Source organism: Pelophylax lessonae, assembly GCF_965119305.1.
Source record: "Pelophylax lessonae genome assembly, chromosome: 7".
NCBI classification, from domain to species: domain Eukaryota; kingdom Metazoa; phylum Chordata; class Amphibia; order Anura; family Ranidae; genus Pelophylax; species Pelophylax lessonae.
The window spans coordinates 282,900,723-282,925,271 of NC_138774.1; the positions used below are offsets into that span (position 1 = coordinate 282,900,723).

The following is a 24,549-nucleotide window of genomic DNA, read 5'->3' on the forward strand; positions in this document are numbered from 1 at the left end:
GCACACAGTAAGCCGCGTCCCGGCAAGAGGGAGGCTGCAGCCCTGAGGTTGAGAATCGCTGGTCTAAGAGACCCAACAGAAAGTGACAGAGAAGTGATGGGACATCCCCCTCTAAGACAGTTGTCACTGGAACATGTGTAGGATTGGACCATTTCCTGTTCTGTCCCAATAACAATGGCGACCAGAACACAGAGAGGGGGGAATCTCCCCAGTGGGGCCACAGATAACCATAAATACCTGGCAGGGGTTCTGATACTTCCCTTCTCTACCAGAAAAAGTTGAATTTGGATACAATGTAGAATTAAATGCAGTGTCCAAGGGAAATGGAGAATTAATCTGGAATTCTGTTTATTGTCTGCTAGCTGTAACTTGCCTGGTTGCCTTTGTTATTACCATAATGCATAGAAGCAGCACACGCCTTCAGAATACATCTGGGGTGTCATTGCTGGCATGTATGGCGGTTGGCTTTTATTTAAATTGGCAAATATTCATGCTGACTCAGAACAGCTATGTGCTTTCCATAGTGCAGCCAAAGTGCGCACCTTTATTTATTTTTAGTCGCATTAAAGGCAAAATTCTTTTTTATTTTGGATAGGGTAAGAGAGTTATAACCGCCATTTGTTTTATCTTTGTCCCCATTGGGGGAGATATCCCTTCACTTCCTGTCCCATAGCCACAACAGGAAATGAAAGGAGTCATCCAAAATTAGCAAATTCCTGCTTGTCAACAGAACAGGATACATTTTTTTTTTTTTTTTTTTCCCCCTCTTTTCCTGTTCTGGTGACAACCCAAACTTTTGGAATTTTTTTTTTTCCCTTTTGGTGTTAATGGTCACCAAGACAAATCGGGTGAATCCCCTTAATGGAGATACAGACAGCAATAACAACTGACAGGGCTTCAAATCTCTCTCTACTCTATTCAAAAAAAAAATAAAGTTTTGGCTTTAGTTATATTTTAACCTAGACATTTCCCAGCACTACTTTTTTTTTTCTGCCACTAGATGTCCTCAGTCTGATGGCCAGTATCATTTAACCCACTTTTTCTGAGCCCAGGTCAATATATTAAATTTTCGTTCTTGGGCTTAAATACACCTGTCCATATATGACCTAGCCCTTTATTTTGTGTGTGTGTGTGTGTGTGTGTATATGTATGTATGTGTGTATGTGTGTATATGTATATATATATATATATATATATATATATATATATATATATATATATATATATATATATATATATATATATATATATATAATATTTTGCAGTATCTTATAAAAGTGAGTCCACCCCTTTTATATTAAAAAAAAATAAAAATACAGTATCTCATAAAAGTGAGTCCACCCCTTTATTACAGTATCTTATAAAAGTGAGTGCACCCCTTTATACAAAGAAAAATAAATAAAAATACAATATCTCATAAAAGTGAGTCTACCCCTTTACAGTATCTCATAAAAGTGAGTCTACCCCTTTACAGTATCTCATAAAAGTGAGTCTACCCCTTTACAGTATCTCATAAAAGTGAGTCTACCCCTTTACAGTATCTCATAAAAGTGAGTCCACCCCTTTACAGTATCTCATAAAAGTGAGTCCACCCCTTTACAGTATCTCATAAAAGTGAGTCTACCCCTTTACAGTATCTCATAAAAGTGAGTCCACCCCTTTTATATTTAAAAAAAAAAAAAAGCGTTTTGGGTACTATTTTTTTGTTTTGTGTGAGAATTTTAAATTATCGGGATCGTGTGGATAAAGGACTACGTGTAAGCACAGGAGCAAGAGGGTAAAAAGCGCACCTTGATGACTTCAAGGTTAACCACTTTTTTGTGGAGAAAAAAAAAAAAAAAAAAGCAAAGAAAAAAAAATATTCTATCGCGTATACAAATATTGTGAGACAATTCATATTGTTATTGAATGTTATTAAAAATGACCTTTCCTTTTCAATCTGTAGCTGTTGTAATTTTCTGAAAATGCAATACAATATGGCCGCCTGGAGCTGTTCTGTACACAGAATGTATACTGACCACACCCCCAGAAACATAATTTCCTGCTTGTGTGATTGGCTCACTAATTTTCCTAGAAGTCTGCACTAAGATACAAGTCAGATTTCTGGCATCCCCTGCAACAATAATGTCATTTTTGGTGAGATCCTCCCAATAGGAACACGTCTAAATGGATGCAGGCCCAGCAGCTTTCCTCATTAGAGCCCTGCAGCTGCCACAGCTGATAGATAATTATGAAACCACTCCCATTAGACCCACTCAGCACAGAAGAACAAACAATGATTTCTTCAGAATAATAAAAGGTAGGAATCTGCAACAAAGTTTGTTATAATCCCTGCAATGTACAAAGTTCACCTAGAGGGGAATGTTTATTTATTTATTTTTTTATTCAACAAAAGTGGAGTTACGCGCTTAAGTTTTTTTTTTTTTTTTTTTTTTTCATATTTTGGTGCAGGTTCCTTCCTTGGGGTTGTTGGGGACTGGGGATGTGTTGGGGTAGTCGGGGGTTGGGGATGTGAGTTTTACTAGTGATCTGGGAGATAAGTGTGTGAGATTAGCAGAGGGGGGGTGACAGAGGCCGCCGTCCCAAAATAGCTCCTAAGGCGCGGTGTAGGTCAGCTTTAATTGGCACATTTCGAGGTACACCGGGCAATGCTGAGCTCCGTGTGAAACTGATCGAGGGTCATCTGTATTCAGTTACAGGATGCTAAATGCAGCCGGGGAGAGCCAGGGGGGGGGGGGGGGGAGTCGGGGGGCCGGGGCTGCTCCATGCAGTTCTATTATGAGAATCCTACATTTGTATAGGTGGTGGCAGAAACATGGAACATGTATGTGTGTGGTTTTTTTTTTTTTTTTTTATTATTTTAGAATAAAACAAAAGCAGAAAAATCTGTGCATACCCCGGGGCCCCAATGCCTACCCATTGTGTGGCTCTTGGGCCCCAGCTGCCAATGAGGAGGGTTTTCCCTGCCTAGGCGCTCACTCGGACAGTGACGGAATATATTCATTAAACTGGTTTTCTATCTTTGTGTATTTTTTGTCATTTTTATAATGTATTTTGCTGAGTGAAATATTAATGGGCAATGTCAGTAATTTTCAAGGGCTGTAGGGGGCTCTGACTTGTAATGGCAATAATCTCTAGCAGTCTCTTGTAACAATTACAAAGTATGTGGCCATGCTTGTAGTATGTGTCTGCAATCTCTGACCCTCTCCTGTAGTACGGGCAGCCTCTGACCCTCTCCTGTAGTACGGGCAGCCTCTGACCCTCTCCTGTAGTACGGGCAGCCTCTGACCCTCTCCTGTAGTACGGGCAGCCTCTTGACCCTCTCCGGTAGTACGGGCAGCCTCTTGACCCTCTCCGGTAGTACGGGCAGCCTCTTGACCCTCTCCGGTAGTACGGGCAGCCTCTTGACCCTCTCCTGTAGTACGGGCAGCCTCTTGACCCTCTCCTGTAGTACGGGCAGCCTCTTGACCCTCTCCTGTAGTACGGGCAGCCTCTTGACCCTCTCCTGTAGTACGGGCAGCCTCTTGACCCTCTCCGGTAGTACGGGCAGCCTCTTGACCCTCTCCGGTAGTACGGGCAGCCTCTTGACCCTCTCCGGTAGTACGGGCAGCCTCTTGACCTCTCCGGTAGTACGGGCAGCCTCTTGACCCTCTCCGGTAGTACGGGCAGCCTCTTGACCCTCTCCGGTAGTACGGGCAGCCTCTTGACCCTCTCCGGTAGTACGGGCAGCCTCTTGACCCTCTCCGGTAGTACGGGCAGCCTCTTGACCCTCTCCTGTAGTACGGGCAGCCTCTTGACCCTCTCCTGTAGTACGGGCAGCCTCTTGACCCTCTCCTGTAGTACGGGCAGCCTCTTGACCCTCTCCTGTAGTACGGGCAGCCTCTTGACCCTCTCCTGTAGTACGGGCAGCCTCTTGACCCTCTCCTGTAGTACGGGCAGCCTCTTGACCCTCTCCTGTAGTACGGGCAGCCTCTTGACCCTCTCCTGTAGTACGGGCAGCCTCTTGACTCTCCTCCAGCAGTATATATGCATTAAAAGTGGTTTGTGGGACTTAAATAAGAAACGCATGAGAAACATGCACCTCCATCCCTAAATCTAAGAATAAAAAGGGCGAGGGGGGGGGAGTTTTGGGACTTTAAATGAAGCCTATGACCCACAGCTTGAAGAATTGTATTGACATGATCGTAGATGAGGTATATAGTGCAGATGTCTTGACTGGTAGTGGCAGCAGAGTACTGGGGCCATCACGCGGTAGAGCCAGCATCCTGGGAACATTGAAACCTCTGCTTCCCACAGTGGCCTCCAGGCCTGGCCTTCTTTTAATGTATGGTACTTTTTTAAAGTGACAGAATCCATACAAATCCACTGCACTCCCTGTAATCTATTTTTGTTTTGCCTCCTTGTAACGTTATCTGTGAGCACACTACAATCCCATAGTCCACATCAGGAACGAAGGTGCTCCTACATACAGTAGGGGCCCCTCCCTGTCCAGCCTACTGGGCCGCTCTGCTCTCTGCACAGGCTGTGCAACATAGACATGTGCTATTTTAACGAGGTAATATCAGGGTTTGCAAAGGCATCTGGTGCACACAAAGTGGATTCCTTTTGAATTATTGAGAAATGCATTTTAAAGTGATTGTAAACTGGTCATTTTTTTTTTTTTTTAATAACAAAGATGTTATACTTGCCCCAATTCTCTTCTTAGGTCCCCCACCAGTGCTCCTGGCTCCCCCCTCTTAGCAAGCAGCTTGTCCATTGACACACACAGTGTGACATGGCCCCTGGCTGTGATTGACAGCAGTGGGATCCAATGACTTCCACTGCTGCCTTTGAGCCAATGAGGAGAGCGAGAGCCAAGGGAGCTGCTTCTCTCATGCACCGCGTTGGATCGAGATCGGTCTCGGGTACGTATAAAGGGGTGCTGGGGAGCTGCATGCCAAAGGTTTTCCAACTTCAAGGAAAAAGCCTTAAGGCTTTAGAACCACGTTTTAAGGAAAGATCTTGCGTCGGGAGTTCTGCTTTAAGTGTTGTGGATATTGATATACATTAAGTAATGTGCCGCCTTCCGCCTTGCTGTGAAGCGGTGATGCATGCAGACCTGTGCTCGCTTCCTGATCTTTCACAGCTCCTTCCTAGAATTACTCTCCTATTTCAAGGACACCAGATGACTTGGACACGACCCAGCGACGGCAGACGATGAAATAGTCCATTACTTAACACCGCTAATAGATAGAAAAGCCCACCGGGGAGAAATGTTAAGTCACACTCACATCTAGGCGTTCTGGAAAGGCGCGTTTCCGTCCATGTTTTCTGAAAAGTTCTAAAAATGTACTTGCGGTGCCATATTTCTTAATGGCACTCCAAACATGGGTAGCAGTCCTGCTTTGACGTGCAACAAAATGCGGAATGTAAATGCGTTTGGTGCCAAAAAAGGTTCTGGAGCTAACTTAGTGCAGCAAATACACCCAACGCATGCTAAAAAAAAAATGTTTAGTTGCAGGCATAAATGGAGCCTTAATAATATTGAAATAAATATATATATACACATGTATGTATGTATGTATGTATATGTATGTATATATAATACATACAGTGGGTGCGGAAAGTATTCAGACCCCCCTTAAATTTTTCACTCTTTGTTACATTGCAGCCATTTGCTAAAATCATTTAAGTTCATTCTTCTTCCTCATGAATGTACACATAGCACCCCATACTGACAGAAAAACACAGAATTGTTGACATTGTTGCAGATTTATTAAAAAAGAAAAACTGAAATATCACATGGTCCTAAGTATTCAGACCCTTTGCTCAGTATTTAGTAGAAGCCCCCTTTTGATCTAATACAGCCAGGAGTCTTTTTGGGAAAGATGCAACAAGTCTTTCACACCTGGATTTGGGGATCCTCTGCCATTCCTCCTTGCAGATCCTCTCCAGTTCTGTCAGGTTGGATGGTAAATGTTGGTGGACAGCCATTTTTAGGTCTCTCCAGAGATGCTCAATTGGGTTTAAGTCAGGGCTCTGGCTGGGCCATTCAAGAACAGTCACGGAGTTGTTGTGAAGCCACTCCTTCGTTATTTTAGCTGTGTGCTTAGGGTCATTGTCTTGTTGGAAGGTAAACCTTCGGCCCAGTCTGAGGTCCAGAGCACTCTGGAGAAGGTTTTTGTCCAGGATATCCCTGTACTTGGCCGCATTCATCTTTCCCTCGATTGCAACCAGTCGTCCTGTCCCTGCAGCTGAAAAACACCCCCACAGCATGATGCTGCCACCACCATGCTTCACTGTTGGGACTGTATTGGACAGGTGATGAGCAGTGCCTGGTTTTCTCCACACATACCGCTTAGAATTAAGGCCAAAAAGTTCTATTTTGGTCTCATCAGACCAGAGAATCTTATTTCTCACCATCTTGGAGTCCTTCAGGTGTTTTTTAGCAAACTCCATGCGGGCTTTCATGTGTCTTACACTGAGGAGAGGCTTCCGTCGGGCCACTCTGCCATAAAGCCCCGACTGGTGGAGGGCTGCAGTGATGGTTGACTTTCTACAACTTTCTCCCATCTCCTGACTGCATCTCTGGAGCTCAGCCACAGTGATCTTTGGGTTCTTCTTTACCTCTCTCACCAAGGCTCTTCTCCCCCGATAGCTCAGTTTGGCCGGACGGCCAGCTCTAGGAAGGGTTCTGGTCGTCCCAAACGTCTTCCATTTGAGGATTATGGAGGCCACTGTGCTCTTAGGAACCTTAAGTGCAGCAGAAATCGTTTTGTAACCTTGGCCAGATCTGTGCCTTGCCACAATTCTGTCTCTGAGCTCTTCAGGCAGTTCCTTTTTGACCTCATGATTCTCATTTGCTCTGACATGCATTGTGATCTGGAAGGTCTTATATAGACAGGTGTGTGGCTTTCCTAATCAAGTCCAATCAGTATAATCAAACACAGCTGGACTCAAATGAAGGTGTAGAACCATCTCAAGGATGATCAGAAGAAATGGAAAGCACCTGAGTTAAATATATGAGTGTCACAGCAAAGGGTCTGAATACTTAGGACCATGTGATATTTCAGTTTTTCTTTTTTAATAAATCTGCAACAATGTCAACAATTCTGTGTTTTTCTGTCAGTATGGGGTGCTATGTGTACATTCATGAGGAAGAAGAATGAACTTAAATGATTTTAGCAAATGGCTGCAATATAACAAAGAGTGAAAAATTTAAAGGGGTCTGAATACTTTCCGTACCCACTGTATATGTATGTATTTTTTTTTTTTTACCTTTTTAAAAAAAAAAAAAAAAAAGATATCTCTATCTATCATTATGTTTATTTTTTTTAAACTTTATAAAGTAAAAAAGGTAAAAAAATATATATATATTTGTTTATTTCAATATTATTAAGGCTCCATTTATGCCTGCGACTAAACATATATATTTTTTATTTTTTTTTTTGTGTGTGTGTGTATAATAATTTTTTTTTTTTTTCCCCACTAAAAACTTTAATCTTTATCCTGATGTAGGGGACATATAGACAAAATAGTAGAACCGTGAAAATTAAAAAAAAAATTTTCACTGTTCTACAATTTTGTGTATATGGTCCCCCTACCTCAGGATAAAAATTAAAGTTTTTAGTGGGGGAAAAAAATAGTTTCTGTCACTTTTTGTAAAAAAAAAAAAATAAAAAATTTGCTTTAAAGCTGAACTTCGGCATTAGCAAATATTGTCTCCATGCATTCCTCGTGTGTAATCCTCCTTGAATCTCGGTGTGCTTTGTGTATTTCTCCCAGATCTGTGCAGCAATCCAATATGAGACTTTTGCTACTTGTAATAAAGACCGCTCACGGCTGCGCTCTCTCCTTGTGCAGGGTGACTGGTCTGGTCTCCACCCCTCCTGTTTTCCGCAGGCAGCCTGTAGTGGGTGAAGCCTACTGGCCCCCCCCCCCCCACAGTTCTGTTCTCTCTCCTTGTGCAGTGTGACAGGTCTTGTCTCCGGCCCCTCCTGTAGTTTCCTGTAATGGGTGGAGCCTGCTGGGCCCCTCCCACAGCTCTGTTCTCCCTCCTTGTGGAGGGTGACAGGTCTTGTCTCCGCCCCCTCCTGTAGTGGGTGGAGCCTGCTGAATCCCTTTCACAGCTCTATTCTCCCTCCTTGTGCAGGGTAAGTGTTCTTGTCTCTGCCCCCCCTCCTGTAGTTTCCTGTAATGGGTGGAGCCTGCTGGGCTGACAGGTCTAGTCTCTGCCCCTCTTGTAGTTTTCTGCAGGGAGCCTGTAGTGGGTGGAGCCTGTTGGGCCCCTCCCACAGTTCTGTTCTCCCTCCTTGTGGAGGGTGACAGGTCTTGTCTCCGCCCCCTCCTGTAGTGGGTGGAGCCTGCTGAATCCCTTTCACAGCTCTATTCTCCCTCCTTGTGCAGGGTAAGTGTTCTTGTCTCTGCCCCCCCCCTCCTGTAGTTTCCTGTAATGGGTGGAGCCTGCTGGGCTGACAGGTCTAGTCTCTGCCCCTCTTGTAGTTTTCTGCAGGGAGCCTGTAGTGGGTGGAGCCTGTTGGGCCCCTCCCACAGTTCTGTTCTCCCTCCTTGTGCACAAGAATAACAAAAAAACAAACATATATTTTCTGAAAGCAGTCACCCTGGAGAATAAAATGGTGGTAGTTCTAATTTTTTATGTCACACAATATGACCGCAAAGGTCTAGGAAGCACACAATTTCAGTAAAAAAAAAAGGTAATTTTAGGGGGCATAAAAACCGCAATATATTACCCATTTTTCGGGTAAAATATAAAAGCCAGGGTGGCACCAAGTAAATAGATATCCAACATGTCAAACCTTAAATTTGCAAGTGCCTGGGAAATGGGGACAAACTTCATTACCCTATATTTTCCATAGGCGATGCTTTAACAATCCACCTATAGGTCATCAGATTAGCGTTACGAAAGGAGGTCTGGTGCGAGAATTATTGCTCTCGCGTGCACGGCGATATGTAACGTTTATCGCGATATGTAACGCGTGTCCTCTCTCCTCTCGGCCCCCTCTACCCGGTGGCACCCGCTATGCTGCTCTCGGGCCTGCAGATGGGTAAGCAGGAGCCCGGGATACATAGCGGGGAAGGACGCATGGGGTGTGGGGAGCATTCACGTGGAAGCCCAGGAGCCAGGTTGAAATCTCTGGGCGCCTGGGGTTTTATCGATCCCTGGAATAAATTATGGGGTTTTTTTTGTTTTTTTTTTTTGCGCCCAGGGTTCAGCGTCTAGAAATGAGAAAATTAAAAGCTATGAATTTAATGTGTAGATGTTGTTTTTTATTTCAGAATCCGGTCACAGGTTTACTACCAGCCAGCTGCGAACATAAAGACGCCTGGGTGCGCGACAACGTGTACACCGTCTTAGCAGTATGGGGTCTGAGCCTGGCTTACCGGAAGAATGCCGACCGGGATGAGGACAAAGCAAAGGCTTATGAGCTGGAACAGGTAAGATGGGAAGAATGTTCCATATGGTCACCTGGTATAATCTGTACCATCTCCACAACCGTACGGAATAGGCTCAGCATTACCATGTGCTTATGTTGTTGTATACTTTTTATAAACACCGGTGGGATGTCTGCTGGATTTAACTCCCACGTGTTCTCCAACCTCATTTCTCATGGCTGCTAATAAAGGCTCTCCTGTCCCAAGCCTCGTCTAATATTTCACGCAGAGTGTCCCGGCTAAAGGTCATTCCTGATATCCTGTATCATGCTGCCTGACCCATAGGGACAAGGATAAACCCAATGCTACCACCAAATTGGAGGACTCTTTTATATTGGTTGCAAGAACTTATCTGCTTTTTTCTTCTGTTCCGAATTGTACACTCGTTCTTCTATACCAGGGGACTTCAAACTATGGCCCTAACTACAATTCCCATCATGCCTAGTCATGTCTATGAATGAAGAAAAAAAAAAACTATAATAAAACGGTTTGTAGTGCACCAAGCACAAAAGTATTGAACCCAAGCACCAATTTTTACTCCCCACACTCTATATATAATAAAACATTTATAAACCCCCCCCCCCCCCCCAAAAAAAATAAAAACAATAATAAAATAGGTAACAGTGTTCAGGCTTCACCAACACCCGCAGCCCTATTTTCTACACATGTTTGAGATATACTGGAAATAAGGCCCCACCCAGTGTCCGATGTCAAGGAAGCATTCCATTACCAGTCATAATGCCCTCTCGCCATGTCTAGGGGTGGGAGGTAGGATGCATTGAAAAAGGGGGTGGGGGGGTGAGTAATATAGGCAACTACAGCCTGACCATATTCAAGCGGCCATGCTGTACTGCATTGCCCCCCCCCCCCCCGAAACTCATGTTTGTGATCTGATTAGACTAGAGCAAATTTAATTGATCCTTCAACTGTAGATCTGGCATAGGATTGTATTTTATAATGTTTGCTCTTTGGATGCAGCCAATTACATGCCTGCCTTTTATTTCTCCAACAGAATGTGGTTAAGCTTATGAGGGGTCTTCTGCAATGTATGATAAGACAGGTAAGCATGTCCATAGCTTGATCAACAATATCCTCTAATGCTCTGATATTGACGGCCTTCAAAAGACTTCACTAAATTGTTACTTTAGCTTTTCCAATTACTGTTTGGTGATAATTTAACATGGCGGAAATGCTTGATCTGATTGAGGCTCACCAATTATGTTCCTTTTTCCACAGGTCCCCAAAGTGGAAGAATTTAAGTACAGTCAGGGCACCCGGGATTCCCTCCATGCCAAGTATAACACCAGCACCTGTTCCACCATCGTTGGGGATGATCAGTGGGGTCATCTGCAGCTTGATGCCACTTCAATCTTTTTGCTGTTCTTGGCACAGATGACTGCATCTGGTATGTGTGTGTGTATATAGCTAGATATAAATGTATTTTTATTCATGCAGAGACCTCCTCTCTCTATGAATTAGGTCTGTGCATAGAGCTTTCTATATGACAAGGTTTCTGCAGGGACAGCTCTGCATGACCGGGTCCCTGCAAAAACCTCTCTGTAGTACTGGTTCCATATGACTAGGTTGGCACCAAAAACCTCTCCTTGTAACTGGGTCTGCGCAAAGACCTCCTTATGACCAGGTCCATGCAGGGGACCTTTCCTTATGACTGGCTCCCTGCAGAGGACCTCTCTCTGTGACCGGCTCCCTGCAGAGGACCTCTGTCTCTGTGACCGGCTCCCTGCAGAGGACCTCTGTCTCTGTGACCGGCTCCCTGCAGAGGACCTCTGTCTCTGTGACCGGCTCCCTGCAGAGGACCTCTGTCTCTGTGACCGGCTCCCTGCAGAGGACCTCTGTCTCTGTGACCGGCTCCCTGCATAGGACCTCTGTCTCTGTGACCGGCTCCCTGCAGAGGACCTCTGTCTCTGTGACCGGCTCCCTGCAGAGGACCTCTGTCTCTGTGACCGGCTCCCTGCAGAGGACCTCTGTCTCTGTGACCGGCTCCCCGCAGAGGACCTCTGTCTCTGTGACCGGCTCCCCGCAGAGGACCTCTGTCTCTGTGACCGGCTCCCTGCAGAGGACCTCTGTCTCTGTGACCGGCTCCCTGCAGAGGACCTCTGTCTCTGTGACCGGCTCCCTGCAGAGGACCTCTGTCTCTGTGACCGGCTCCCCGCAGAGGACCTCTCGCTGTGTCCGCCCCCCTGCCTAAGAACAGCTTTCTGTCCTTGACAACTTGGTTAAAAAAATATATATATATATATATATATATATATATATATATATATATATATATATATATATATATATATATATATATATATATATATATATAATTATTATAATTTTCATTTAATGTAATACTTGTTTTCACTTTTTTTTTTTTTTTCCACTCTGTTACATCTCAGTGCTGCTGGTTTCCTGCTGTCCCTTATTGCATTCACTTTCTGTCTACATGCACTCCAATGAGGACAGCATTTCATTTCTCAGGGTTGGTTTTCTTGTAGTGACAACAGTGGATCAAGTCCTGTGTGATCTGTTGTAGCCTCCATCAGAATTGCGACGGAGTGACAATGCAGAAGCACAAATGGGAGGCTTTGTTTTCGGTTGTCACCATAAGGAAATACCAACCTGGGAAACGTCGTGAAACCAACATGAAGTGGCTTGGAGGAGATCGGCAGCACTGAAATGTAACAAACAATTAAAAAAAAAAAAAAAAAAAAAAATGCAAGTTTATGATGCATGGTGCACAGAGAAAACTAAATGCCATTCAGTTAGGGTTCACATCAACATATAAATAGATTGATAAATATGTAGCATATTGGAAGCTTGTATTACACTAGGCTAAAAGGAAAGAAACCTCAATTTAAATAAAGTGCATCTCGGGGCAACCCCCCCAATAACTATTTATTACATCTCTGCAATACATGCCCGTTTCCCCATGTATCAAAGACCCTGCAGGTCCAGAAAAATACCTGCTGATCTGCATTCAGCTCCTAATTCATATTGCAGGCTGACAACACACAGCATTTTGTGGACTAAATGGTGTCAGCCCTGCCCAGCTATCTTTTGCAAAATGACTGAATTTCACCTGATCTCATCTCAACAACTTGGGGGAGGTGTTTTCTAGTCTTTAAGATGGGAACTGGGGAGGGCTGATTAGGCTTCTTCTGATAACACAGGAGGTGTGCACAGGACAGCACTGAATTTCTGGCACTTATTGAACTGATAGAATGGAACACTTTAATTTGTATATGAACCAGAATGTGTTGATTGGCAGGGTATTGATTGCCTTTTTCCCCCCAGGTCTTCACATAGTCTACACTCTGGATGAGGTTACCTTTGTCCAAAATTTGGTGTTTTACATTGAAGCGGCTTATAAAACTGCGGTAAGTAAGATCAGCATATGTAGGATTATGGTGTGTGATTGACCAGAAGTGCTATTGAATTTATTTGTAATGTGTGTTGTATATTTCTCCAGGACTTCGGGATGTGGGAACGTGGCGATAAGACAAATCAGGGGATTGCTGAGCTAAACGCCAGTTCAATTGGAATGGCCAAGGTAACTGAAGTGCTATAAACGTAAAGGTCCTTCTTTTTTTTTTTTTTTTTTTTTTTTTTAAATTGCATGTTGCTTCACTCTCAGAATATATTCTCTTTGCCTGCTTCTTATTAATAATTAATGTACACGTCACTGCTTAAAATTGCTACATTATTTAAGCCTGACTTCACTGTTGGGTCAAAAAAAGTACTTGGAACGCCATTTGAAATACAAATAAAACACTGAATTATTATTCAGGGCCATCTTATCACTGGTGACACTTACCGCACCAGATGAGCAATGTGTCACTTGCTCATTCGCTTGCCAAGATGAGCAAGGTGCTGCTCCCTTGCTGGCCCGATGAGTGTAATGTCAAGCTCCTACTGGCTAGAGGAGCAAGGTGTCACTCCTTTACTGATCAGGATGAGTGGGCGTCACTCATACTGGCGAGGATGAGCGTGGTGTCTCTCCCTTGCTGGTTGGGATGAGTAAGCTGGTGCCCCCTTGCTGGTTGGGATGAGTAAGCTGGTGCCCCCTTGCTGGTTGGGATGAGTAAGCTGGTGCCCCCTTGCTGGTTGGGATGAGTAAGCTGGTGCCTCCTTGCTGGTTGGGATGAGTAAGCTGGTGCCCCCTTGCTGGTTGGGATGAGTAACCTGGTGCCCCCTTGCTTTGGCTTCCTTGCTGACCAGGGGGAGTGTAGCATCACTCCTTTGTTGACCAGAATGAGTGGGGTGTCTCTCCCTTGCTGATTGGGATGAGCAAGGTGGTGCCCCCTTGCTGATTTGGATGAGCAAGGTGGTGCCCCCTTGCTGATTTGGATGAGCAAGGTGGTGCCCCCTTGCTGATTTGGATGAGCAAGGTGGTGCCCCCTTGCTGATTTGGATGAGCAAGGTGGTGCCCCCTTGCTGATTTGGATGAGCAAGGTGGTGCCCCCTTGCTGATTTGGATGAGCAAGGTGGTGCCCCCTTGCTGATTTGGATGAGCAAGGTGGTGCCCCCTTGCTGATTTGGATGAGCAAGGTGGTGCCCCCTTGCTGATTTGGATGAGCAAGGTGGTGCCCCCTTGCTGATTTGGATGAGCAAGGTGGTGCCCCCTTGCTGGTTGGGATGAGCAAGGTGGTGCCCCCTTGCTGATTGGGATGAGCAAGGTGGTGCCCCCTTGCTGATTGGGATGAGCAAGGTGGTGCCCCCTTGCTGATTGGGATGAGCATGGTGGTGCCCCCTTGCTGAGTGGGATGGGCAAGGTGGTGCCCCCTTGCTGAGTGGGATGGGCAAGGTGGTGCCCCCTTGCTGATTGGGATGAGCAAGGTGGCTCCCCCTTGCTTGTTGGGATGAGCAAGGTGGCTCCCCCTTGCTTGTTGGGATGAGCAAGGTGGTTCCTCCTTGCTTGTTGGGATGAGCAAGGTGGTTCCTCCTTGCTTGTTGGGATGAGCAAGGTGGTTCCTCCTTGCTTGTTGGGATGAGCACGGTGGTTCCTCCTTGCTTGTTGGGATGAGCAAGGTGGTTCCTCCTTGCTTGTTGGGATGAGCAAGGTGGTGCCCCCTTGCTTGTTGGGATGAGCAAGGTGGTGCCCCCTTGCTGTGGCTTTATTGCTGGCCAGGGTGAGTGTGGCATTACTCCCTTGCTGGCCAGGATGAGTAAGGTGTCTCTCCCTTGTTGGCTGGCATGAGCAAGGTGGTGCCTCTTTGTGATTGGGAAGGGTAAGATGGTGCCCCCTTGCTGGCTGGGGTGAGCGAGGGGGTGCCCCTTGCTACTTATTTCAGCTTTCTGATGCTCTGTTTTTACACCTCTTATGGCTTTATGATAAAATCAATCTCTTCTCCAGGCTGCCCTGGAAGCTTTGGATGAGCTGAATTTGTTTGGTGCTAAAGGTGGCCCCCAGTCTGTTATCCATGTGTTGTCTGATGAGATCCAGCACTGTCAGGTACGATAACAACCTGTACTTGTGTTATCCTTTGTTTCTGTCCCTTGCACCATAGTAACCATTTTTGCCTCTTTTATAGTCTATTCTTCAGTCCATGCTTCCAAGAGCTTCCACATCCAAGGAGATAGATGCTGGCGTCCTTTCGGTCATCTCCTTTCCAGCCTTTGCCGTGGAGGATGCTCAGTTAGTGAACATCACAAAACAGGAAATCATTTACAAGTTACAGGTATCATTTCCTGGAAATATGAACCTATGTACACATGTACATCCTTCTCTAATGGTTCCATAGTTCCTTCGCCAGATTTGGGAGGGTTGCATTGGTCCTCCTATTTCCTTTCCAGCTTCATGCCCAGGCTATTTATTTTAATGCAACTCCTTTTTAGCTTCTGAACCTTTGGGATTAGGAATAAATGTCAGTTGTACTGCAGAGATAAAACAGAATCCCAATCCATAAGAGATGGAAACCAAGTGTACAATTGTGGAGGGTATGACAGTGGGCAGTATGTACAGGAGAGAAGTGTGGGGGGTATGACAGTGGGTGGTATCTACAGGAGAAGAGTGCGGAGGGTATGACAGTGGGCAGTATGTACAGGAGAGGAGTGTGGAGGGTATGACAGTGGGCAGTATGTACAGGAGAGGAGTGTGTGGGGTATGACAGTGGGCAGTATGTACAGGAGAGGAGTGTGGAGGGGATGAGTATGGTCCTTATGTACAGAAGGGTATAACAATGGGCAGTATGTACAGAAGAGGAGTGTGGAGGGAATGACAGTGGGTAGTCTCCTGTACATACATTAGGTCGTATGTACAGGAGAGGAGTGTGTGGGGTATGACAGTGGGCAGTATTTACAGAAGAGGAGTGTGGAGGGGATGACTATTGTCATTATGTACAGGAGGGTATGAAGGTGGGCAATATGTACAGGAGAGGAGTGATGTGGGTATGACAGTGGGCACTATGTACAGTAGAGGATTGTGGAGGGTATGACGGTGGGCAGTATTTACAGAAGAGGAGTGTGGAGGGGATGAGAATGGACATTATGTACAGGAGGGTATGACAGTGGGCAGTATGTACAGGAGAGGAGTGTGGGGGGTATGACATTGGGCAGTATGTACATGAGAGGAGTGTGGAGGGTATGGCAGTGGGCAGTATATACAGGAGAGGAGTGTGGGGGGTATGACAGGGGGCACTATGTAAAGCAGAGGATTGTGGAGGGGATGACAGTGGGCAGTATGTACAGGAGAGGAGTGTGGAGGGTATGACGGTGGGCAGGATTTACAGGATAGGAGTGTGGAGGAAATGAGGGCAGTATGTACAGTAGAGAAGTGCGGAGGGGATGACTATGGTCATTATGTACAGGAGGGTATGAAGGTGGGCAATATGTACAGGAGAGGAGTGATGTGGGTATGACAGTGGGCAGTATGTACAGGAGAGGAGTGAGGGGATGACAGTGGGTAGTCTCCTGTACATACATTAGGTCGTATGTACAGGAGAGGAGTGTGTGGGGTATGACAGTGGGCAGTATTTACAGAAGAGGAGTGTGGAGGGGATGACTATTGTCATTATGTACAGGAGGGTATGAAGGCGGGCAATATGTACAGGAGAGGAGTGATGTGGGTATGACAGTGGGCAGTATGTACAGGCGAGGAGTGAGGAGGGGATGACAGTGGGCGGTATATACAGGAGAGGAGTGTGGAGGATATGACAGCGGGCAGTATATACAGGAGAGGAGTGGGGAGGGTATGACAGTGGGCAATATGTATAGAAGAGGAGTGTGGAGGGGATGAGTATGGTCCTTATGTACAGGAGGGTATGACAGTGGGCAGTATGTACTGGAGAGTACGGAGTCTATGACCGTATTTATAGGAGAGGAGTGCAGTGCAAATGTCAAGGGTCAGTATCTATAGGAGAAGACTGAGGAAAGTATGACCACGGGCAGTATGCCTCCGGGAGAGATTAGTAAATAGTGTGGATGGGGGGAGGGGGGTGAATATAATGCATACAATAGAGGGAGAGTTGCCAGAGCACGTAGCATTGACAGAGGAATGAATTTTCTTTAAACAAACAGCATGGGGGAGGGGTGGGTTTTGGATTTTGTAGTTTCAAAGGGTGTGGTGATAAAAAAAAAAAAAAAAATGCAAATAAAGTGCAAAAAGAGTTTAAATAAATGAATATAATAAAAAATGAATAATAAAATATAAATTATTATTCTAGTATTTATATAGTGCCCACAGTTTTGCTGCTCTTTACAAAGTACAGGCAGTTACAATACAATTCAATACAGAAGGAAAGTGTGTGTGTGTGTATGTATGTATGTATGTATATATATATATATGTATATATATATATATATATATATGTGTATATATATATATATATATATATATATATATATATATATATATATATATATATATATATATATATATATATATATATATATGTGTGTGTGCATACATACATACATACATACATACATACATACATACATACATACACACATATATATATTTCTCTTACGTCCTCCGACAGTCGCCGCCTCTTCATATTCGTCACATATGGGGTATTAGACTTTGCTCCGAAGGAGTAGCTAGGCAACAGAATATGTTAACATTAAAGCTTTTAACATATCCCACCCTCAAGGGGTGGTCCCCTCAGTCAATACCCTCCTACTTCCTGCAACCATATCTCAGTTTTAATGTCTAGCTTGTCAGGAGTGGCTGGCTTTTTCTGTGCTGGGGCTTTCTGCCCCAGACTTTCTTCTTTTTGAAATTTTGTTTGAGTTTTCTCTCTACCTTTTACTTAGCTGTTATTTTTGTCAGCGTTAGTTAGTTCTTCTGATGAAGAGGATCATGCGGGCTGGGTCTCGGGCTGATCCCCCTGGTCGCAGGTCGTGGGTCAGTGGCTTCCCAGCCTGCCATCGAGCGTTCAGCCAGGTAACGCTCCTGGCACAGTGAACGACCCATCCCTGTTCGGTGCAGGGATGATTGGTGAGGTGGCTACCTCACTGGACGCTGTGCGGTTTCTTAACCCCCATTTTGTGCGTCTTGAATTGCGACTCTCCCTGCCTCATGTGCAGCGGCTTGTTCGCCTGTGCGGGTCCCCCACGCCATGTGAGGTAAGTGTATTTATGTGGGGACCTGTCTGTCTGGGGGGGTGTCAGTCTGGGACTGTGTAACCTGCCTCTATTCACACTGCTTGTCTCCCTATCTCTCGGCTGCATGCTGTGGGCTGCAAGGGGGGGGGGGGGGGGAGCTGTGTGACACTGTGTGTGTCAGTCTGGTCAGTGTGTGAAGCTGTGTGCTGTGGGGCATGTTTTTTTGGCATGTTTGGGCATATACAGCGATCGCTGCGGCGATCTGACATGTATTCTTATACAGGGATGTCATGTGTGCTTTACTGCACTGTGGAGCGGCGGTTTCGGCGCCAAACAGCGCCATTTTGCCTACACTCGCTCCGGCCGCATGTTTTACATGCATGGCGGCCATTTTCTTGTAGCCTCCATAGGCTTTCATAGAGCGCCCTGGCAGCATCACTTCCTCTTTCCAGGAACACCGATCGAGGCAGCAGCAGCGGCGAGGGTCTCCTCAGGTTTTATCCTTCTGTTCTTGCTATCCATTGCCTGTGTTCAGTTTGCATATTCCCTGTGGGGGTCTCATTGTGCTTGAGTGTGGTGCGGTGGGCTGCGCTTGCCGCGCTTGCTTAAAGGGGCAGTTAACCCTTTATTGTACAGCATTACAGGGGCAATGGATTCTCAGGAGGGCAAATTTCCTACCGCCTTGGTGGAAAGCCAGGGGACCGCTGTTTCCCCCCCAGGGGGGGATTTAGCCACTATTGTGGCTGGCCTTGCTGCTCAGGTACAGATGCTGGTGGCTGCTCAATCTACTAAAAGGCCCAGAGTTGTTCTTTCCTCTGATTCTGAGGGTGAAGGTGATGGGGCTGTTATGGCGGGGGCCTCCTTATCGGGTTCCCGCTCCTCCCTAGATCTAGTGGGGTCCGAGGTGGAGGCTGATGTTGAGGGGGTTGATAATTCTCCCCCTGGCTCGCCTGAAGAGCTTGCAATCATGGATGAGTTGATTGCTTCCATAAAGCAAACGCTGCGTTTGCAGGATGAAGTGTGTCCTCCCGCCGCCTTGGCGGCTTATGGGACGCAGAGAAAACGCAGGACGCCGCAGGTTTTTCCCTGCAATGATGATTTTCAGCGCGCTGTTAAGGAACAATGCCGCAATCTGCGCAAACCTTTTGCTGTACCAAGTAGATTTAAGCTGCGTTATCCTTTCTCCCCTTCCACTGATGAAAGGTGGTGTGTGCCTCCCCCAGTGGATCAGGCAATTGCGGTTTTAAACAAAGCCACTGCGATTCCTGCAGAGGATTCCCCTGTGTTCCGTGATGCCACGGATAGGAGATTGGAGTCTCTTGCCCGTCATACTTATTCTGTTACGGGTTCTATGCTTAAGGCTCTGTTTGCTTCTCTCATGGTGGCCCAGGCGATCGCAAGTTGGACGCAGATGCTTAGGCGCGTCCTAGTGGCCGATTCGGCCTCGCCGGCGACCCTGGATATGGTGGATCAAATCCACCAGGGTGTCATGTATCTGTGTGATGCGGACCTGGACCTGGTTCCGTTAGCTGCACTCGTGCACAGCGTGGCGGTGTTGTCTCGCCGCCTGGTTTGGTTAAAATGTTGGTCGGTGGACCAGTCTTCACGTAAGACCTTAGCCAATCTACCTTATGATGGGTCTCGCCTTTTTGGGGAGTCCTTGGATGTGTTGATTAAGGGGATCACCGGGGGTAAGAGCACTCTCTTGCCCCATTTCCCCAAGGCTAAGGGGGCTTCTGGGAAGAAGCATGCTAATTTTCGGCCCCCTCAGGGGTCCTTTCGTGCCTTCCGGCCGCACTACAAGGGCAAGCCGTTCAAAGGTCAAGGCTCTCAGAAGAAGCCCTGGTCTGGGAAACAGAAGTCCGGTCAATCCGGATCTGCGGCCCATAACAGTTCGGCCTGAAGGGGCGCCCTCACCCAGTTTTGGGGTGGGGGGACGCTTGCTCGGTTTTCTTCGGCCCTGGTTGGCCCGTGTGCGGGACAGATGGGTTCAGGAAATCGTTCGGTCTGGTTACAAGATCGAGTTTCTCTCTCGGCCGGAGAGCAGATTTTTTCCCTCAAATCTTCAACTGTCTCCAGAGCGCTTGCGGGACCTGCACCTGGCGGTGCGGGACCTGAGGGCTCAGGGAGTGGTGGTTCCGGTGCCTCATCGGGACAGATTTCGGGGGTTTTATTCCAATCTGTTCACCGTGCCCAGAAAGGAGGGCAAGGTTCGTCCAATTCTGGACTTGAAGGCTCTGAACCGCTCTGTGCGGGTTCGCAAGTTCCGCATGGAATTCCTGCGGTCGGTGGTGGCTGCCCTGGTTCCGGGGGAATTCATGGCCTCCATCGATTTGAAGGATGCGTATCTTCACATCCCCATTTTCGAGGGTCACCAGAGGTTCCTTCGATTTGCCATTGCGGAGGATCACTACCAGTTCGTGGCGTTGCCTTTTGGTCTCGCCTCGGCTCCGCGGGTCTTCACCAAGGTGCTTGCACCGGTTCTGGCATTATTGAGGGCCCAGGGCATTTCTGTCCTGGGGTATCTGGACGACATTCTGGTTCGGTCTGCGACCAGCCAGGGTCTGGAGAAGGACCTGTCTGTCACGATGCAAACTCTACAGGAGTTTGGTTGGACGATAAATTTTCCAAAGTCGACACTGAGTCCGTCGGTTCGTCTTCCCTACCTGGGAATGATTCTGGACTCGGTGCAGGCGAAGGTCTTCCTGCTGGAAGACAAACTCAGAACTCTTCAGGAGGAAGTCAGGTCCCTCAGGGACGTTCCGCACTCGTCTCTGCGGACGTGCATGAGATGTCTGGGATTGATGGTCTCGGGCCTTCGAGGCGATTCCCTTCGCCCAGTTTCACACGCGGGGTCTCCAAGCGGAGATCCTGTCCAGGTGGGACGGGCGACCTCAATCTCTGGATCTTCAAATCTCGTTGAGTCATCGCACCAGAAGAGACCTTCTGTGGTGGCTCCAGTCCCCGATGGTGTCCGGGGGCAAGTCGTTTCGTCCTGTCTCGTGGACGGTGATCACCACGGATGCCAGCCTGTCGGGCTGGGGTGGTGTTCTGGGCGTTCTATCCGCCCAGGGAACTTGGTCGGAGGGGGAGTCTTCCCTTCCGATCAACATTCTGGAATTGCGTGCTATAAGTCTCTGTCTTCATCGCTGGACGGACCGGCTGCAGGGCTGCCCGGTTCGGGTGCAGACGGACAATGCCACGGCGGTGGCCTACATCAACCACCAAGGGGGCACCAGGAGTGCCCGAGCGGCTCGAGAAGTGGCCGACATTCTGACTTGGGCCGAGACTCATGTCCCGGCGATAACGGCGGTGCACATTCCGGGGGTGGAGAACTGGCAGGTGGACTATCTGAGTCGCCAGACCCTGGATCAGGGGGAATGGTCTCTCCACCCGGCTGTCTTCCAGATGTTGTGCGCGAAGTGGGGTCTTCCAGATGTGGACCTGTTCGCGTCTCGTCTCCTCTACAAGGTGAAGAGGTTCGTGGCAAGGACGCGCGACCCTCGGGCAGACGCGTCGGACGCGTTAGTGGCCCCGTGGCATCAGTACAGGCTGATGTATGCGTTTCCACCGATTCAGTTGCTGTCCAGGTTCCTTCGCAGGTTACACTCGGAACGCAGCACGGTGATTCTTGTGGCACCGGACTGGCCTCGCCGGTCCTGGTACGCAGACCTCGTGAATCTGGCGGTCGACGCCCCGTGGCGTCTGCCTCTTCGAGACGATCTACTGTCTCAAGGACCGATATACCATCCTGCTTTACAGTCGCTGGCTTTGACGGCCTGGCTGTTGAGACCGAGGTCCTGAAGGAGAAGGGTCTCTCTCCGGAGGTCGTTCATACTTTGATCAACGCGAGGAAGTCTTCCTCCGGGAAGGTTTATTACCGTACTTGGAAGGCCTATTTTGCCTGGTGTGAGTCCAGGGGGTTTTCACCCCGCACGTACTCGGTTTCCCGTGTGCTGTCTTTCCTTCAAACGGGAGTTGATCAGCGTTTGGCGCTGGCTACGATAAAGGGTCAGGTCCCTGCACTGGCCGTTCTGTTTCAACGTCCCGTGGCTTCCAACTCTTTGGTTGGCACCTTTGTTCAGGGTGTGAGGCATCTGGTCCCTCCTAGGAGGGATCCTTTGCCCCCTTGGGACTTGAATCTCGTTCTGTCTGTGTTGCAACGTGCTCCTTTTGAACAGATCAGGGAGATCTCGTTGTCTATGTTGTCCAAAAAGGTCGCCTTTTTGGTGGCGATCACTTCGGCTCGCAGAGTGTCGGAGCTGGCAGCCTTGTCCTGCAAGTCTCCGTACCTGGTTGTTCATTTGGATAAGGTGGTCTTGCGACCTAATCCTTCTTTTCTTCCGAAACGAGTTTCGGAATTCCATCTTAACGAGGATATTGTCTTGCCTTCGCTGTGCGCGAACCCTAAACATCCAAAGGAGGTGGGACTACATTCTTTGGATGTTGTTCGGGCGATTAGGGTTTACCTTAAATCGACTGAGTCTTTTCGAAAGACGGACTCCTTGTTTGTTCTTCCAGAGGGTCCTCGGAAGGGCATGGCGGCTTCGGCCTCTACCATTGCCAAATGGATCAGGCAGACCATTGAACAGGCCTATGCTTTGCAGGGGAAGGTTCCCCCTGTGCCTGTGAAGGCGCACTCTACTAGATCTTTGAGTACGTCTTGGGCCTGTCGTCATGGGGCTTCTGTAGCCCAGGTGTGTAAGGCGGCGACCTGGTCGACCGTACACACGTTCACAAGATTCTACAAAGTAGATGTTCAGGCATCGGCGGATGCTTCCTTTGGCCGCAAGGTTCTTAGTGCGGCAATTTCCTAGGGTCCCTTGTTGGGGACCTCTGGCTGTTGGGATATGTTTTACATTCCCTGGTTTTTTGTATTTTCCTGGGTTGTTGCTCCTGTTGAGCACTTGTTTTTTCCTGTTGCCCAGCTGGTTTCCTTCCTTTGGTAAGGTTCCTTTCTTTGATGCGGAGACTGCGTTGCCTTTTCGGCGCGGATGTGTTTCCCACCCCTCATGTTTGCACTGCTTTGGGACGTCCCCATATGTGACGAATATGAAGAGGCGGCGACTGTCGGAGGACGTAAGAGAAAACGGAATTTTTGTAAAATCTTACCTGTAAAATTCCTTTCTCTGAGTCCTCCGACAGTCGCCGCCCCCGCCCCTCTTTTGGGGTTTGGTTGTATACTCTACTGCTATTCCACTAAAACTGAGATATGGTTGCAGGAAGTAGGAGGGTATTGACTGAGGGGACCACCCCTTGAGGGTGGGATATGTTAAAAGCTTTAATGTTAACATATTCTGTTGCCTAGCTACTCCTTCGGAGCAAAGTCTAATACCCCATATGTGACGAATATGAAGAGGCGGCGACTGTCGGAGGACTCAGAGAAAGGAATTTTACAGGTAAGATTTTACAAAAATTCCGTTTTTTTATATATATATATATATATAATATAAAAAAGATAAACTGCACAGCTATTTTGTGATTTTTAGATTGTGTCTTCATATCCACTGACCAGATTTATCCTCCTACGATTTTGTTTTCTTCAACTGCCGGTCCTCCATCCTTCTTACTGTATTTAATTCACTGCTGTATTAAAGTAGTGTGCCTGAATTTTATGGTTCTTTTCTTTTGATTGGTGTTTTTATTGCACAGGGCCGGTATGGCTGTTGTCGCTTTCTGCGTGACGGATATCGTACTCCAAAAGAGGTATAAGCCCTCCCCGAATATTATTGTTCTGAGATCTAAAAGTGATGAGATATTCCTTCATAATTTTATATATGCTTTCTTCATTTACCGTAAAGTTTTTGTGTTTTTGTATACCTGAAAAATTCTTTGTGTGATGAATCTTGTCCAGGATCCGACCCGGCTGTATTATGAGCCGGCAGAGCTGAAGCTGTTTGAGAATATTGAGTGTGAGTGGCCTCTGTTCTGGACGTATTTAATCCTTGATGGCATTTTCATCGGGGATATGGAACAGGTGAGGCCTGGCAGGTGTGTAACATTGAACCCGGTAAACCAGAAGTGAACAAATCCTTTAATTTTTTCATTTTGTGTTTTTTTTTTTTTTTTTTCTCCCAGGTGCAGGAATACAGAGAGGCTCTGGAGGGCGTCCTCATCAAGGGGAAGCACGGCGTCAATCTAGTTCCAGAATTGTACAGTGTTCCCGAGGAGAAGGTCAGCCGCATTGGAAATTGCTGGACCAGTATTGGAGACAGGAAATTTTCTGGGAATTTAAAGAGATTTTCCTTTTTTTTTTTTTTCAGGTGGAAGAAGAGTATGGAAATCCGCATTCTGTAGATCGAGTAGCCATGGGGAAACTTCCACATATGTGGGGGCAGTCACTTTATATTTTAGGATGTTTGATGTCCGAGGTAATCGACCTCATGTCTCCCCCTCTACCCTTATCTTGAGATCTTTCTCCATAACCACCCCCCACCATGTCACTGTATCTGTCTGTTCCACCCCGTCCCCCGTCCCCTTTCGCTTGCGCTCTCTCTCGCTATCTGTTTTCTCATTTTTTTTTTCTTCTATCTTTTCCTGCTTTCTCTTTCTTTCTACACATAC

At 47.0% G+C, this 24,549-nt stretch overlaps 1 protein-coding gene across 1 annotated transcript in view; it reads left to right on the plus strand.

Annotated features, from left to right (window-relative positions):
• Window positions 1–24,549, plus strand: part of PHKA1 (phosphorylase kinase regulatory subunit alpha 1) — a 120,852-nt gene that overhangs the window by 18,072 nt on the left and 78,231 nt on the right. Inside the window, exons 3-13 of the mRNA XM_082263171.1 lie at window positions 9,277–9,435; window positions 10,445–10,492; window positions 10,669–10,837; window positions 12,736–12,818; window positions 12,911–12,991; window positions 14,795–14,893; window positions 14,973–15,119; window positions 23,638–23,691; window positions 23,840–23,962; window positions 24,064–24,159; window positions 24,249–24,356. Of these exons, the coding sequence (XP_082119297.1) occupies window positions 9,277–9,435; window positions 10,445–10,492; window positions 10,669–10,837; window positions 12,736–12,818; window positions 12,911–12,991; window positions 14,795–14,893; window positions 14,973–15,119; window positions 23,638–23,691; window positions 23,840–23,962; window positions 24,064–24,159; window positions 24,249–24,356 (1,167 nt within the window). The remainder of the gene's footprint in view (window positions 1–9,276; window positions 9,436–10,444; window positions 10,493–10,668; window positions 10,838–12,735; window positions 12,819–12,910; window positions 12,992–14,794; window positions 14,894–14,972; window positions 15,120–23,637; window positions 23,692–23,839; window positions 23,963–24,063; window positions 24,160–24,248; window positions 24,357–24,549) is intronic.